This window comes from Taudactylus pleione, unplaced genomic scaffold, assembly GCF_031769625.1.
Source record: "Taudactylus pleione unplaced genomic scaffold, aTauple2 ptg000095l, whole genome shotgun sequence".
Classification (NCBI taxonomy): Eukaryota; Metazoa; Chordata; class Amphibia; order Anura; family Myobatrachidae; genus Taudactylus; species Taudactylus pleione.
This window is the reverse complement of record NW_028284497.1, coordinates 9,337,894-9,354,983: the sequence shown is the minus strand read 5'-3', so window position 1 is coordinate 9,354,983 and position 17,090 is coordinate 9,337,894. Positions and strand designations below refer to the sequence as shown.

General features: G+C 41.0%; 1 protein-coding gene across 1 annotated transcript in view; it reads right to left on the bottom strand.

Moving 5' to 3' along the window:
* Positions 1-9,197, bottom strand: part of LOC148526575 (T cell receptor alpha chain MC.7.G5-like) — a 447,371-nt gene extending 438,174 nt beyond the window's left edge. Inside the window, exon 1 of the mRNA XM_088470224.1 lies at positions 9,140-9,197. Coding sequence (XP_088326350.1) covers positions 9,140-9,197 — 58 coding nt within the window. The remainder of the gene's footprint in view (positions 1-9,139) is intronic.
* Between the last annotated feature and the right edge of the window lie 7,893 nt (positions 9,198-17,090).

The following is a 17,090-nucleotide window of genomic DNA, read 5'->3' as shown; positions in this document are numbered from 1 at the left end:
TGTGATTTATGCAACTGTTCAAATAGTAATAGTTTAATGTTGTGCATTGTATCTGTAGATAACTGAATATACAGTATTCTATTTAGTACTGTATTTGATATAAAAGCATATGTTACTCTAGTTATACTGTATAATAAAGTCACTGCCATATTTTTGTTTTTGACTATGTAAATAAAATATAGAACATGTTTATAGCATAAATATGGTCAGTATTTAAATACAGTAACTTACAGTGGAGATAAACAACGAAGATGATTATCAGTTGTCTTTGCATAGTTGCCCACTCCATGTGCTGCATAGCAGAGGCTGGTGAGATGCAGTCACGGTGTAGTCCTTGTTTATACAGTAATGTATGAATAGGGCATAGAACTGAGTGTGAGCTTAAGATCAATGTAAAACCATTAAACTCCACCCACTAACCTACTTCAAACAAACACACCTAACCATATCACACTTCCTGCACACTTCAGTAATTTAATGATTCCTCAAACAACATAGTCAAATATATAAACATCTATTATATAAACACTATCCGACATTTAACATGGAAAATGTCTGCGATCCGGAAATGCCGGTACTTCCCATCGCATCGCTGGATCGCAAAATCCGGGGTCTGATGTATGGCCACCTTAACACTTAGCAATCCTTGATCTAATTTTGAAGAAAATCAATGTACAACAATGTGAATAACACACTGGATATGTGAGGAAATTTTGAACAGCGTTAAGGAGGATTTGTATTGCATATACTGTATACAGAACATAGGGGTTATCTACAGTGAATTTATCTCATATTATTCTTCTTTTTATTAGAGATTTACTGTATAGCAGTCTCATCGGGGATGATACTTTAATACTATAATCACAACACCACATATTCAGTGACAACCCATTTGCTAAGGGAGATTGTCACTATTCCTGGAATTGGTATTTAATGCCGGTGGTTGAATAGCTTCGGGATCAAATACCGCAGCGAACACCGATGGACCTAATTCCCAACTGGGGCTGGTAAGTACCCTAACCCTCCCCTCTCCTCCCCTAACATCTTAGTGGTGCCTAACCCTAACCTCCCTCCCTAGTGCCTAATCATAATCTATCCCCATTAGTGCCTAAACCTAACCCCCCCTACCGGGGAGGTTCCTAACCATAACACTTCCCTAGTGGTGCCTAACCCAAACCCCCCCTTTTCCTACCCTAACCCTAACCCTCCCGGGGGTCTGCCTAACCCTAAGTCCCCCCAGGGGTCCCTAAACCTAACTCTCCCCCCCGCGCGGCTAGACGCTAAAACACCCGGCTTACCTTTGCTCGGTATCCTGGGTGTTGGGATATTGTAGTGGGGCTAATGATAGGCATCAGGATTTCAACGCCTATCTTTAGTCCCATGTCAGGCTGGCAGTGTTGGGATATTGGCGGGTGGGATAGCGCCCGCCAGTATCCTGACTGCATCCCCTATTCTCTGGGGATATCACTTACCATGATGTAAAAAGATGCTAAAGTATTCTGGGGATTTAATTTGAAATTACTCACAAATAGATCTGTATTCCCTGATTTTTGTATATATATTTATATATATATATATATATATATATTATATATATATATATATATATATATATATATATTATATATATATATAGCTGTACTGTCACAGAACCATACCTGGGAATCATAACCACTGTTTGAGTGTAGCCATTCAACACTGGATAAACTGTTATGATGTGGCTCTAATCAGACAGTGTTAATTATGAACTCTTACAGTTGCAGATCTGAGCATGAGTGATCCATATGAGAACTGACATCTTGCTTCTTTTTCCTTGTTATACAAACCTACAGCTCCACCGGGTGTTATGAAACAGAATAAATTTAGTTATAAGGTTTTTGCTTTTTTTCTATTGATTGATAAAAGTGTTTGAGTCATTCCCCAGGCTATAACCTGGATATCATTTCTAAATAACAATGATTTTAAACTTTTAATGTAGACAGCATTTCTTTTTTTGGAATTGAGGCTGTAAATAAAATAAAAAAAAAGAATTAACAAAGATGCCTGCAGATGCAGTTACAGTAGCTCTGGACCTCAAGTCTGCAGTCCTTGTCTCTTAACCCTAACTGCACATCCACAGTCTTATTCTTTCCTGTTCCTTTAAAGTGGCCAGAAGTTGACCAGTCATAATTAGAAGGTCGTACATACCTAGAAAATGTCTTGCACAAGGACCCCTTCTTTCCATCTGCTGACCCTACATTGGATAGCCTCTACAGTAAAGAGACTTTCATGAGCTTAAAGCGCTCCTCCTGAAGTGGACTTTTATTACATTATGAATGTCAACATGGTCACTGTCAATCTAATATACTAAACCTTGATTTGCCTCCCTTATAGTTTTTGACTTGATATTATGTCAGCCTAGCCTGCTCAGAAACCTTTCTGTGAAGACTAATAATTATGTTGTATGTGTTCTTCACCTTCAGCAGCCATTTGTTCCTAAAAGCTAGATATCATCTTATGCTTAATGATATGTTTAGTGATGTTTAACATTCAAGGTAAGAGAACTGACAAACAGAGGGACAATGGCAAGTTCGGACAACACAGGATCATGATCAGATCAGGTGTCAGAGGACACAATCAGCAGTCAAGGGCAGCCAGACAACAAAGAAACAAACTGTCAGGGCTGGTGGAGATTGATCACAAATGTAACAGCAATATAAACTCATAAAGGCAAAGGAGTAACTTCAACTGAATGGGGCCATATTACTGAGCATAGAGATATGCACTCCCATTTTATACTGATACTGATAGAACTGGATTTCTGTTTATATAGTTTATACTGTACACCTCCAAATTTGTAAACCCGCACTTTAGTAAATATACCCCTAAGGGTGTCCACAAACACTATGGGCCAAATGTAATAGGTTGGGAATTTGTAAAAAAATGCGAGTTTTGCTCTAAACACGCATTTTTTTCTCACTCGCAAATGTAATAGGGTGCGTTTATAGTAAAACTCACAATTTTTCGGGCTTTACTACAACTCGCAAAAAACTTCTCGCAATCAGATGTTTTCCAATTCTAAACTTACAACTCTCCAAATGTAATAGGTTGTGATTTTCAAAATCGCAAGCCAAACTTGGCTAAAAGTCGCCAGAACTTCAGACCAGGTTCAGATAGGTGAGTTTATCCTGAGCAGGTCAGAGTAACACAGAAACATGCACATATCAATGAGATACGTGCCTGTTTCTGTGTGTACATATAAAAGCACTAATAAAAATAAAAAAATACATGCACTCCCTCCCCATAAGCATAACCGGCATGGTTTTGGGAATTTGCAGGTTTTTTTTTAACCCCCTGGATGCCTACATGGAATGAAGAGGACCTGAACATCACATAGGAGAGGTGAGTATGGATTTTATATTACAGGTACACCTATGGAAACCTACTGAACAAGGGAACATGATGGCATCAGGGATATTAGGTGAGTATGTGAGATAGTGAGTGTGAGTGTATGTTTTAATAAACTTTTTCTGAGATGGTGTGTTGTGTTTTTTTTATATTTCTTTGGCTGTGGAACTACAGGTACTAGCAGGCCCGTAATGCCCCATATGCTGGTACTTGTGGTTCTCCAAATACCAGCATGCGGGGGAGGCTTGCTGGGATGTGTAGTACCACAGCTAAAGACAATATTTTAACTTCTAATTTTTACACTTCACATTTACACTATCAACGCGGCACCCACCGCCCTAGGGTGCCGGGGATAGCCCCGAGCTATCAGCTATCAGCCTAGGCCTGGGGTGCCCTGGAAAGGGGGACCCCTTTATTGGGGGGGTCCCCACCTCCCCAGGGATCCCCGGCCTTGGCTGTCTAGTGGTCAGGGATAATGCTTTGGCTGGGGAAACCGGTGAAAGGTCTTCCCTGTCTGTGGCATTACCCCTCCGCTAGAAAGAGTCCGTTGCTGGTTATGGAAATTACATGAGACCCCTACTCATTTTGTCCCATTTTTCCACAACCAGGACCAGCTCAAAAAAGCCCTGTGCTGGTACTTAATATACAGGGGCCCCCTACGCTTTATACAGCCCAGTGCTGGTTATACTTATGGGGAGGGGGTGCACGTCTTTTTTTTTTTTTTTTAACACACAGACAGAAGACTTTACGGATCTCACTGATCTGTGATGGCTTCTCTATAACTTGCACCTTTTAATGATAGTCGCATTAAAAGGTGTAAGTTTACATATGGAGATCCTCGCACAGATTTGAATAGTGTAGTAGCCTTGAGCTGAAAAGTTCACAGGCTATTTTATTTGCGAGTCCCGGCACCAACTCGTACCTTCAAAAAATACAAGAAGGTACAAGTTGGATTTTTACTAAAAATCGCGACCTATTACATTTGGCCTTATGTGTGAATTTCACATTTATGTGTGAGTTTCACATTTATGTGTGAGTTTCACATTTCTATAATAATAATTATAGAGATGCCTCCTTACACCATTTCTGAACTCTCTATTAATGTGATGATGAGTAATAGTAAAAGTGATGATAACATAGAAATTGAGGATGCTACAATGGAAGCGCAACAGGATGAAGGGGGTATTTGTGTATCAGATGCTAATGAAGATGTTGATGATCAATGTGTTGAACAAGAAGAAATTGTTAAAGTTCAGAAGGATTATGTTGTTTGTGTCAAATTAGGTCAGCTACCATTGGCAATAGTTCTTGCCAGTGAAAAGAAGAAGGACATTGTCATGCCTGGGCATAAGACCAAAAAAGCCAACTCTCCTGAGTGGAATAATTTTTTTCCAAATTCTGACAAAATTTGTTAATACATCTGTACCATTTGTAAGGCCAAAGTAAGTAGAGGTAGGGATGTTAATGATCTAGGCACCTCAGTTACATTGTTTGCAGAGAGTTCATGCAAATTGTTTATCAAAATCTAAAAAATCCTATAAAATAATAACAAGCAGTCTAGCAACGGCTACCAGCAGCATGGATAGATTGCAGCACATGCAATTTCCACTGACAACACCTTCATGAACCATCTCATCAATAATGATCAAAGGTAGTCCTTATCTAGGATTCCCAAAAAGAATCTTTGCTCACTAAGGCTGCGGGTATGTGGGGTGGGGGTGGAGGGGGAGATTCTTCATCTCAGAAAGGGGCCAAGATGAGTAGTAGTTTCAAACATTGACTGTGAAACAATCATTTGCAAGAAGCACCAAGTATGACAGTGCACTGTGGATCACTGAAGGCAATGTTAGCATTAGATCAGTACACATGATGCAATATATCACCTATTGCAATTTATTTTATAGCATTTGTATTTAGTACAGGTTGAGTCTCCCATATCCAAAATGCTTGGGACCAGGGGTATTTTGGATATTGGAATATTCTGTATTTTGGAATATTTGCATAAAATAATGAAATATCTTGGGAATGGGACCCAAATCTAAACACAGAATGCATTTATGTTTTATATACACCTTATACACATAGGCCCGTATTAAATTTGAGGCGAAAAGCCGGAATCGGCGAAAAAGTTTTGCCGATGACGTCATTTCGCTAGGCGGAAAAGTATCGCCATATTCAATTTGAAAAACTTTCCGCCTAGGCGGAAAGTCAATGCAATGGAATAGGCGAAAAAGTTTCGCCTATGAATAGCAGGCGGAAAAAAGTGCAGAGTTGGGGTTATGGGGTGCAACATTGCGGGAACCCCCGTGCAGCCTTCAGACAGTCCCCCAAAGGTAAACTGTCAAAACTAAAAAAAAAAAAAACACTTAAGAACACCCCAAAAAATCACTTTAAATTTGGGGGCAAAAAAAAAAATGTTGGGGGACAAAGTTAAAAACTAGCGAACTTAACTCTGGGGGGGTCCCCAAACATGCCCCTGGTGTTTTTTTTTCATTGCAGGGGCTTGTGGCAGGTGGATTTTTCAAGTTTTTAAAACTTAAGTTTAGCAACTTTAAAATATGCTGGCCCCCATTTTCAAGTACCCCAAAATTGCTGGGATAAGTTATTTTCTGGAAAAAAATCTTCAGAATACTATTCTGCACCACTTGTACAAAAACGCTATTTAGCAGCTATTGAGCCCGTTTAAAAACACCAAATACCTTCAGCAAGCCAAATCGGGGGGTACCATAGCTAACCCCCATGTCAGAGCATCTTTAGTTGGGTGTCAGGCCGATTTCACCAAATCTGACAGTACTTTCCGGGTCCCGTCTTGGCGTACTTTCAAATTGAATATGGGGATATGCGGGCACGCGCGCGATACATTTCCGCCTACAAAACACGCGATGTAGGCGAAAAGTCTGGTCTGCTCAAATTGAATAGGGCTCATAGCCTGAAGGTCATTTTATACTATATTTGTAATAATTTTGTGCATCAAAAAAAGTTTGTGTACATACATGAAATTAATTTGTTTCATATACACCTTATGCACAGAGGGCCTGATTCAGAGCCGGATGCTCTGACAAGAGCGCTCGCTCTGAATCTGGCCCATCCTACCTAAAATTGGAGAGGCCCCCTGGCCGCTCACATAGCTGTGAGTGACCACCCACAGCTTATGCGAGCGGCCAAAAAGATGGTCGCGATGGTCAAGACCATCGCGACCATCGGGCTTGCGACGAGACCCTTGCGGTAGGGTCTCGTCTGCCGCAAGCCCGGAGTGCTTTTGGCTCTATCAGAGCCAAAAACACTCCCGCTGACATCACTAGTGATGTCAGTGGGGCCGGACCTAGACGGTAGGCGTTCCCATGGGAACGCCTCCGTCTGGGCAGCCACGCCCCCGGCACGCCCACCAAAGGGGCGTGCTGTCAATCACCATCGACAGCACACCCCCTTTGGTGCGAGACCCCGAGCGACAGCTTCCCCGTCGCTCGCCGGGTCTTGCGCATGCGCACGACAGAGCAGCCTCCATCGTGCGCATACAGACTTGGGCAACATCGACCCGCTTGCGAGCGCTCAGCGCTCGCAAGCGGGTCTGAATCAGGCCCAGAGCCTGAAGGTAATTTTATACTATATTTTTAATAATTTGTGCTTTAAACAAAGTTTGTGTTCATTGAACCATCAGAAAGCAAAGTTTCCACTTTCTCAGTCATGCTCAAAATATTCAGTATTTCGGAATATTCCGTATTTCGGAATATTTGGATATGGGAGACTCAACCTGTATGTACAAGATAAGATAATGAATGGAAATCATTGTCCTTTGCTCATTATTTTTATCCCGAATGTGATGCGTCATGAATCCGGCCCAGAGAGCTTTGTCTCCGTCTCATCGGAGCTCCGATTGGGCAGTGTGTCAGTGATGGGATCTCCCGTGGATGCATTTATTAAGATACATTAATTAATATATTTATTTACACAGCATATGATAATTTATCAACTAGAGAGATAGAAATATTGCATTTAATTGTTATTGAATTTGTATTTAGTATGTACAAAATAAGAAAATTTATGGAAATCATTTATTATTTTACTTGTTACACAATGTACTGCAGGTGGTTATGTACTTTAAAATTCTATATTCCCCTGATACAAATGTATCTGCTGGTTTTTGTGTAGTGATCAGCTGCTTTCTGTCACTGTGCTTGAAAACCACACCAGTAAGTGGCTGAGTCTGTGACTTCCAGCTTTGTGATAGACAAGTGGCTGAGTTTCTTCTCCTTTTCTAATTGAAATAAATATCTATCATCTGTGGTATTTTCATTCCCCCTCTGAATTCTTAATAGCACAAGACTCCTTCCAGGACTTTGTTTGTACCACTGCAGACTGTATAAATTGCTGTCAGTGTATTCACAGCTCATAACAAACCTATTTCCTTCTTCAGCATTGTGTGAGAGAGGGAACTGTTTTACATCTTCTTTGCATCTTCCATCTGTGGAGTAAAATATATAAAACATCAGCATTACCTATAGCAATATTACATCATAAATAAATCAGACTCTTAGGCTTTATGTACAGAACAGAGAAAAGCCCTATCTCCAGTGAAAATGGGAAATTTACCTAGAGATGAGACTTCTCAGTATCCAACAAATGCTTGGGAAAAGCTATATTATAAGGATTGTGCACTGTGGCAATCCTAATTTCTCCATCTCCATCTCAGGATGACGACAACAGGGATTATTTAAATTTTTTAATATATAACAAGTAGAATTGAACGCCCAAATCAGGGCTTCCAGATTGACTACACATGCATGAACCAGCAAGTGCAAATCCACCAAGACTGGTATCACTCAGCTGCTCCAGTGATATTGTCCTAATAAATCCTGGTAATAGAAAACCTGCCCTATGTAGTACTGTACATATTCTTATTATCTGTTTTTTATTTTTCATTGATAACCCTGTTACAGTGACTTATTCTAATTATCAAATAGTTTCATTTTGTGCACTACATGCCAACCATGCATTATTAACAAATTTATTACATGACCCTAAATATATATAAAGGGCTTTGTGTTGAAATAAATATACAATGAATGTTAATATCACAAACTTATCTCTTGACTATGTTTTCCTTAGTTTCCAGCAATTCCTTTTGTGTGAGGACTTTGCCCAAGTTATTGTACAGGGACCACTATTTACTCACACACTGTGCTTCCACTGCACAGAGATACAATGCAGTGTCAGTCATTCTGAGGTCCATGACATGTAGGGAGCTCCAGCTGCTTTTTGTCTGGAGCTCAGCTGTGATTCTTTCTGCAACTTTAACTTCATCTTTGATTAAATTAATTAGCTCTACAGGCATCGCTCCTGGTTTCTGTATGAACCATTTTAGGTTCCTGAAGCTTCCCACAGTATAGGCACAGGATAGAGTTACGGAACCTCCTTCTGTGACAGTGACAGACTGATTCTGGTAATGTACAGAATCCTGGCAATCCACAACTGTGATAAAGAAAGTATAAAAACTTTGTGAGGACATTTACATAGCCATGAATGTTCCTGGGGATTACTGAGACCCTATTTGAAATCTATTACTTGTGCATTGTATCTATAGCTTAATATAATCTATTTAATACTGTACAGTATTTGGTATAGAACAATTTCTTCTGTCAGTCTAGTTACACAGTAAAATATATTACACTACCCTATTATTGTTATTGACTATGTAATTAAAGTAGCATATTTGTAGCATAAATATACTCAGTATTCATATACAGTAACTTACAGTGGAGATAAATAATAAAGACGAGTGTTAGTTCCCTTTGCATAGTTATCCAGTCCATGTACTGTAGCAGAGGCTGATGAGATGTACTGTAGTCAGGGTACAGTCTTTGTTTATTATAAATCTGCAGTATGAATAGAGCAGAGACACCATAAAGCTCCACCCACTAAACCATTTCCATCACATGTATGATGTTACACTTCCTGCACACCTCATTAATGCAGCTTCTCACTGACACATACAGTATGTATTACACTTATCCAATACTGTATGTAGAAACATACTGGTGAATTTGTGTGTTACAGTAAATACTTTTTTAAGGGAGTACTAATGCAATAATAGGTTAAAATATTGCATTTTAAATATCACAGGTAGCAGTAAGGGGATAATATGGTGAGTAACATTTATTAACTAGATAGCACAACTTACAGTACATTTAATTGTAAGGTTTAGCAGCATGTAACACACACTGGGGCTGGTGCTCAGGCACATGCAAGTAGCTGTAGCTGCGGGCAGCCGTGGAAGCCTGTTTTACTGCTTTATGCTAATAATGTGGGGCGTTATGCATGTGCAAGCACAAATTGATGCGCCCATTCATTTTACGCTGGTCGCCACAAACTCCATCATTAGTATTTGCATCGCCAGCCATCTACAGTACCTCTCACACAAATATGCTCCTGCCCCAGCCATATCCCTCTCACACATATAGATACCCTAGCCCTGCCTCAACCACCTCAGTCTGATACATAAAAGCCTTCATGGCAGCTCCATCTCAATCACGCACACATGTACCCACTAACCATTCTCTCACACACATATAACCATCGCAGCCATCTCCCTCTCACACATATACACCAGGCCTGCCCCAACCACCTCCCTTTCACACACACATATACAGCCACCTCCCTCTCACAAAAACCTTAGCCCTGCCTCACTGCTGTCAGCCGGAGTTTCCCAGTGTGCTAGTTGGTTTGGCGATCCTGCAGACATAATGTCTCATCTCTCTGCATGCCGACTGAGCCGTTTTACTGCAGCCAGTTTTTCACGCAACCAAGTAGCCATTTGGTCATCAGTCCTTCTGGCATTTGCCGAAAGTGTCAGATAGCCAGTCCAGCCCTGCCCACAACATGCCCATGACATTCCTATGATACTCCCACAAGTCAGGGTAGATCTAGTTGGGGGGAGCGGGTACTAATCACCCGGGCCTGTTACTGGGGCCCAGCAGGGGCCCGGGTCTGGCTACAATCCCTCACTCACTCTTCCCTCACAGCACCCCCCTTCCCAAGCGCGCAGCACCACTGCAAAAATATATTTTTTTATCCTACGGGGGAAAGGTCACGCCTCCCGCTATTAGAGCACTCTCCCATTCTCCAGGCCAGGCCAGGCTCTCAGGGCCCCTGGGTAGTTCCATGTGATCACTTTGCCACCACCCGGTTCCTGTCCTGAAACTCCCAATTTCACAAAAATACAGATCCAGCCAAGTTGTGTTCGACTCAATATAGGACGGGAATACGCATACATTTGTAAAGTCACATCTGTGCATGTGCTGTATGCAGATTGCAATCATGAAGAGATATCTGTGCAACTTAGAAGTGATCTTTACAGAATTGGACACATGTACACTGGATAAGACATATGCATAAAAAGATTCGTCACCAGGGATGGGTGTGTTGAATCCGCACTGGAAAAGAGTATAAATATAATTGTAATTTAAACCAACCCTATAATCTATTTATCTGGATTTAGAATCCCTACTCAATCTAATTGTGGCTGGTGGTGCTCCACGGAAAAAATGCAATATGCTGGTGAACAAGCTCGTAAGTGAAACGTGCATCATCAGTTCGAGCCACATCTCCAGATCTCTGCATGGCGCCCACGTGACCCGGTATCTGACGGCTCCAGAAGGCTGCAACTCGGGACAACGCTCTACCTTTAAAAGCCATTAGCTGGCAGGTGAGCTTTTAAACCAGTGAAGCCACTTTAATTTGCAGGGGAAGGAGGTGGATTTGCTACCTATGCAGTTAGTCCCTCATTACCTTTGTGGCCAGCTTTTCTTAGAATGCTCAGAATAGAACCGATAATGTTGATGAGACAACTACAAGAATAAACCTTCTATCTACATTTGGAGTTTAATCTCACATCATTGTATATTAATCAACTGAAGCGCAAACTGGACACCTCCATTGCAGACAGGGTCATATCCAGAGAAATTATTGAACTTCCGTCTGAATGAAAAACAAGAATTTGGACGCATAGAGACACATCGCAAAGACTTGGGTCTTCTCCATTTGATTTTGTATTGATTAATTTGTATGGAGCATCTAATTAGCGCCGTATTTATGTGACCAATTTTTATGTATTGTTTGATTCTTTATTTTCTGTTTCTGGTGGAGACAGTGGGTCTCACAAGTTGGCTGCTTAATATTAGTACGCGCCAGTGTTTTCTCCGAATATTTTCCTATATTAGATCTCTGCATGGCGCCCACGTGACCTGGTATCTGACGGTTCCAGAAGGCTGCAACTCGGGACAACACTCCCGCACACCTCTCCCACGCTGCAGTGTATCTCCTCTAAACAGGTACTTCGGCCGGCGCTCTCATCTAGCTACCTCCGGTGTGTCCACCCTGCACTGTGTTACCGCAACAGGGGGTAACCGGAGATTGCAGGGATAGTAGAAACCGGCTCTTCATCTTCCTCTTTAGCTTCCATTCTGCACCCAGGGGGTCTCGCTCTCCCCCTGCTCTGTCCAATACCAACAGGTAAACAGAGCTAGGGCAGAATATTTTACTATACTCAGTATTGATAATGAATCTGTCTTGATACACATGGTAGCAGTGACTAGATACCTACTGTTATAATATGATGATTTTCATATATGTAAATGTTATTGTTCAAACACACGCAATCTGGAATTACAGTGCATCCGGAAAGTATTCACAGAGCGTCACTTTTTCCACATTTTGTTATTTTACAGACTTATTCCAAATTGGAATAAATAAATTTTTCTCCTCAAAATTCTACACACAATACCCCATAATGACAACGTGTAAAAATTTTTTTAGAGATTTTTGCAAATTTAATTAAAAAAAAAATAACTAAGAAATCACATGTACATGAGTATTCACAATCTTTGCTCAATTCTTTGTTGATGCACCTTTGGCAGCAATTACAGCCCCAAGTGTTTTTGAATATGATGCCACAAGCTTGGCACACCTATCTTTGGCAGTTTTGCCCATTCCTCTTGGCAGCACCTCTCAAGCTCCATCTGGTTGGATGGGAAGCGTCGGTGCACAGCCATTCTCAGATCTCTCCAGAGATATTCAATCAGATTCAAGTCTGGGCTCTGGCTGGGCCACTCAAGGACATTCACAGAGTTGTCCTGAAGCCACTCCTTTGATATCTTGGCTGTGTGCTTAGGGTCGTTGTCCTGCTGAAAGATGAACCTTCACCCCAGTCTGAGATCAAGAGCCCTCTGGAGCAGATTTTCATCCAGGATGTCTCTGTACATTGCTGCATTCATCTTTCCCTCTATCCTGACTAATCTCCCAGTTCCTGCCACTAAAAAACATCCCCATAGCCTGATGCTGCCACCACCATGCTTCACTGTAGTGATGGTATTGACCTGGTGATGAGTGATGCCTAGTTCCCTCCAAACATAATGCCTGGCATTCATGCCAAAGAGTTCAATCTTTGTCTCATTAGACCAGAGAATTTTGTCAGTTGCATTTTGGCAAACTCCAGGCGGGCTGCCATGTGCTTTTTACTAAAAAGTGGCTTCCATCTGGCCGCTCTACCATACAGGCCTGATTGGTGGATTGCTGCAGAGATGGTTGTCCTTCTGGAAGGTTCTCCTCTCTCCACAGAGGAATGCTGTAGCTCTGACAGAGTGACCATCGGGTTCTTGGTCACCTCCCTGACTAGGGCCCTTCTCCCCGATCGCTCAGTTTAGACGGCCGGCCAACTCTAGGAAGAGTCCTTGTGATTCCGAACTTCTTCCATTTACGGATGATGGAGGCCACTGTGCTCATTTGGACCTTCAAAGGAGCATATATTTTTCTGTACCATTCCCCAGATTTGTGTTTCGAGACAATCCTGTTTCGGAGGCCTACAGAAAATTCCTTGGACTTCATACTTGGTTTGTGCTCTGACATGCACTGTCCAGTGTGGAACCTTATATAGACAGGTGTATGCCTTTCAAAATCATGTCCAATCAACTGAATTTAACACAGGTAGACTCCAATTAAGCTGTAGGAACATCTCAAGGATGATCAGTGGAAACAAGATGCCCCTGAGCTCAATTTTGAGCTTCATGGCAAAGGCCGTGAATACTTATGTACATGTGTTTTCTTAGTTTTTTTATTTTTATTAAATTTGCATAATTCTCAAAAAAACTTTTTACACGTTGTCATTATGGGGTATTGTGTGTAGAACTTTGACGACAAAAATGTATTTATTCCAGTTTGGAATAAGGTTGCAACAAAACAAAATGTGGAAAAAGTGACGCACTGTGAATAGTTTCCTGATGCCCTGTATACTAGTGATTTATGTGATAAGGTTTTGCAACTTATATATTTTGTAATTGGATACACTGACCTTCCCCTTACATATTTGCATAATTGTGTGTTTACCTATGTGATGAAGTAATTTAATTTTCAAAACAGATAAACTTTGTTTATAACATTTACCTTTATGATAATGATACTACAGCTAAGAATTTAGCTGATGGAGAAAGTACCAATGAGCACGCATATTATTCTGTCTCAATTTGGGAGTCATTAAGAAATATGCATGGGTCAATCATTGAGGTGTGATTTGTTGCAGCACATCCTATCTTAGGTATAGATTGTGACGCTGAGACAGATGCGGTATTTTGAACGAACTCAATACCTGTCCAGAATTTAGAAACGTCACAATTCAAACTAAGAAATATTTTTTATTAAATATTTCATTTATTATTCTGTGTAAATAAGAAACGCAACAAGAAGTTAATATTTGGAAGTGGCATGACTTTCTTACTAGATAAGTACGTTGCTATGACAACAGGATCTATATATTAATAGAACTTTGAATAAATTACACTTTTTGTTCTATTATAACCTGTGTAAATTAGAAACGCAACAAGGAGTTAATATTTGGAAGTTGTATGACTTTGTCTTTAAGAGATATGTATATCGCTATGAGAACAGGATCTATATATAAATAGAGCTTCGAAATAAGTATATAACATTATACTCTGATATATCCTCTTTTAATGAAAGAAACACTGCAGCAATACATTTGTTTAATTGTCTGCAGATATGTCCTTTTATTTAAATTACCTTGAATACATTTATTTTTATGTAAATACTAATTAAAAGTTATGTTTTAGACAATATTGTCATATAAAAGAGTGCACCAAAAAAGGAAATTATCTGTCTTTGTTGAATCATTCTCTTATGATTCTACACCCAATACATGCATAAAAAGCTCATTGTGCTCATTTGGAGACACTTCTGAAGATTCATTTTATATACATATCCTATAATATTTACAGTTTATGATATACCATACAAGGATGACTGAATATTACAGAACAATATAGGTAGTTTGCATTTTGAAAAAAAAAAACATGTGTGATACCACAAGGTATTGTCTGGGTATATGAACTCCTTCATAGCTGATTGTTATAAAGTCAAGCACATACATAATATGACAGAACTAAATTAAGAGAGAAGTTGACCATCCCAGGTTTTCAATATGTTTCTCTGGTAATGTCCCTATTTTTCAATATTGATTCTGCTGTTTAGATTTTACCATTTACTCTTATTTTTCAAACTTTCTAGGTTGATATTTATTAAAGAGCAACATTTTTTTAAGTAAAAAAAAAATAATTATTATTAAGAAGAAAATGACAATCTGCAGATTGTGCTGGTCCAAGATCCACTGGGTTCCTGGATACTATTGTAAAAAGGAAATTCCATAAAACAGTTATTGTCAACAAATACAAACCTACAGCTCCATCTGGTGTTACCATACAGAATACAGTTAGCTCAGTTAAACAAAAGACTTATTATTTTCAATGAGCTGAGATTGTTTAAGACATATACCCCCAACTGTTGGAAGAAAACAATGGCCCTGATTCAGAGCCGCTCGTAAGCGGCTGCTCGTTCGTTCTGACCGATGTTCGCACATCTGCGCATGCGTACGGATTTTAATACGCATGCGCGAACCAGTCAGTGCGGCTGAAAATCGTTTGTTCGCTATATAGCGAATGCCTGCTATTTTGAGTGACAGAGGAAGGCGTATGTGGGTGGTAACAGGGGAAGGTGCTTGAAAACGGGGGTGTGGAATTAGATCGCAGGCGTGCTTAAAGGTCATAACGGGCGTTTTAAGGGAGTGCATAATTAATACAGCAGCGTCATTGACCACGTCACTTGTTTTGTTTTTACTCAGAACTGCTCGCAAAATAGCGGTTGAAAAAACCAGCCACAAGAATAGCGAGCAGTTCATACGCTGTTCGATGTACTCGATTAATCTAATAAATAGCGGACATGACGTAGGATGCGAGCGGCCAGGGGGCGTATTTTTCAAAATTACAAACGCAAGTTATGCTCGCTTGTTCAGACTTAGAGGCGTGAACAGACCGCAATTAGCGAACGGTTCATTTGAATAGCCACCCCTTGTTTTAGAACGAATGACCGCAAATAGCGAGCGGCTCTGAATGAGGGCCAATGTCTCAATAAAAATGACTCACAAGTTTTACTGAGGGCAGTGGGTATACGTTGGCCCAGTGGCTGAAATATAGTAAACAGGCGGAGGAAGTGACTTGGATTGAACTCAAGATATCTGCAGTGTTACCTCACACCACACCCACTTAGTATGGTCTCCTCATCTTCCCTAGCCTGTATAGTGCACAGAACAAAATGGGACCTGCATACCTAACAAACATCTTCTGTGAGACCTTCTCTTCTACTCTTTGGGCTATGCAGTCCAGCAGTCCTCTCCTACCACTGCAGAATCTTACTATGAAGTAGAGATGAGTGGGTTTGGGTCTTAGAGATCCAAACCCACCCGAACTACGAAGATCCGAGTCAGATCTGAGTTGTCTCGGGTTTTCCCACTTGACTCGGATCTGAAGACGAGGCAGAACGTCATCATCCCGCTGTCGGATTCTCGTGGGTTTTGGATTCTATAAAGGTCCCGCGATTGCCACCATTTTTCATTCCGGCTGTGGAGAGTGAAGAGGGAGGGAGCTTGGAGCTGTGCTGCGCTGCTGTGTGGCTGCTGTTGTGCATTGTGACTTGTTGTGACTACTACTAGTTTGTACTGGAAGCTGTGCTGCATTATTGAGGTGTACCTGTCCATAGGGGCTTGCTGGCTGTTATCTATAGGGGCTGGCTATTGCTGGCTGTTGTCCTGTCCATAGGGGCTGGCTGGCTGGCTGTAGTCCATAGGGGCTGGATGGCTGTTGTCCATAGGGGCTGGCTGTTTTGAGGTTGTCCTGTCCATAGGGGCTGGCTGGCTGTTATCCATAGGGGCTGGCTGGCTGTTGTCCTGTCCATAGGGACTGGCTGGCTATAGTCCATAGGGGCTGGCTGGCTGTTGTCCATAGGGGCTGGCTGGCTGTTGTCCATAGGGGCTGGTTGGCTGTTCTCCTGTCCATAGGGGCTGGCTGGCTGTTCTGCTGTGTTGTCCAGCGGGTGCTCTGTCCATCAGGGGTGCTCTTCTTCACCCCCGTGTAAAAAAAATAAAAACTATTTTTTGTGTGTTTGTGTTAGCCACACCACCAGTGAAAGAAGAAAAAAACAATTTTGTGTGTGCGTAATTGTGTATTAGCCACACCACCAGTGTGAAAACAAAATTTTTTTTTGGTGTGTGTGTGTGTTAGCGTGCCACCAGTGTGAAAATAAAATATTTTTTTTGGTGTATGCGTGTTAGGCTGCCACACCACCAGTATGAAAATAAATAAAAAAAA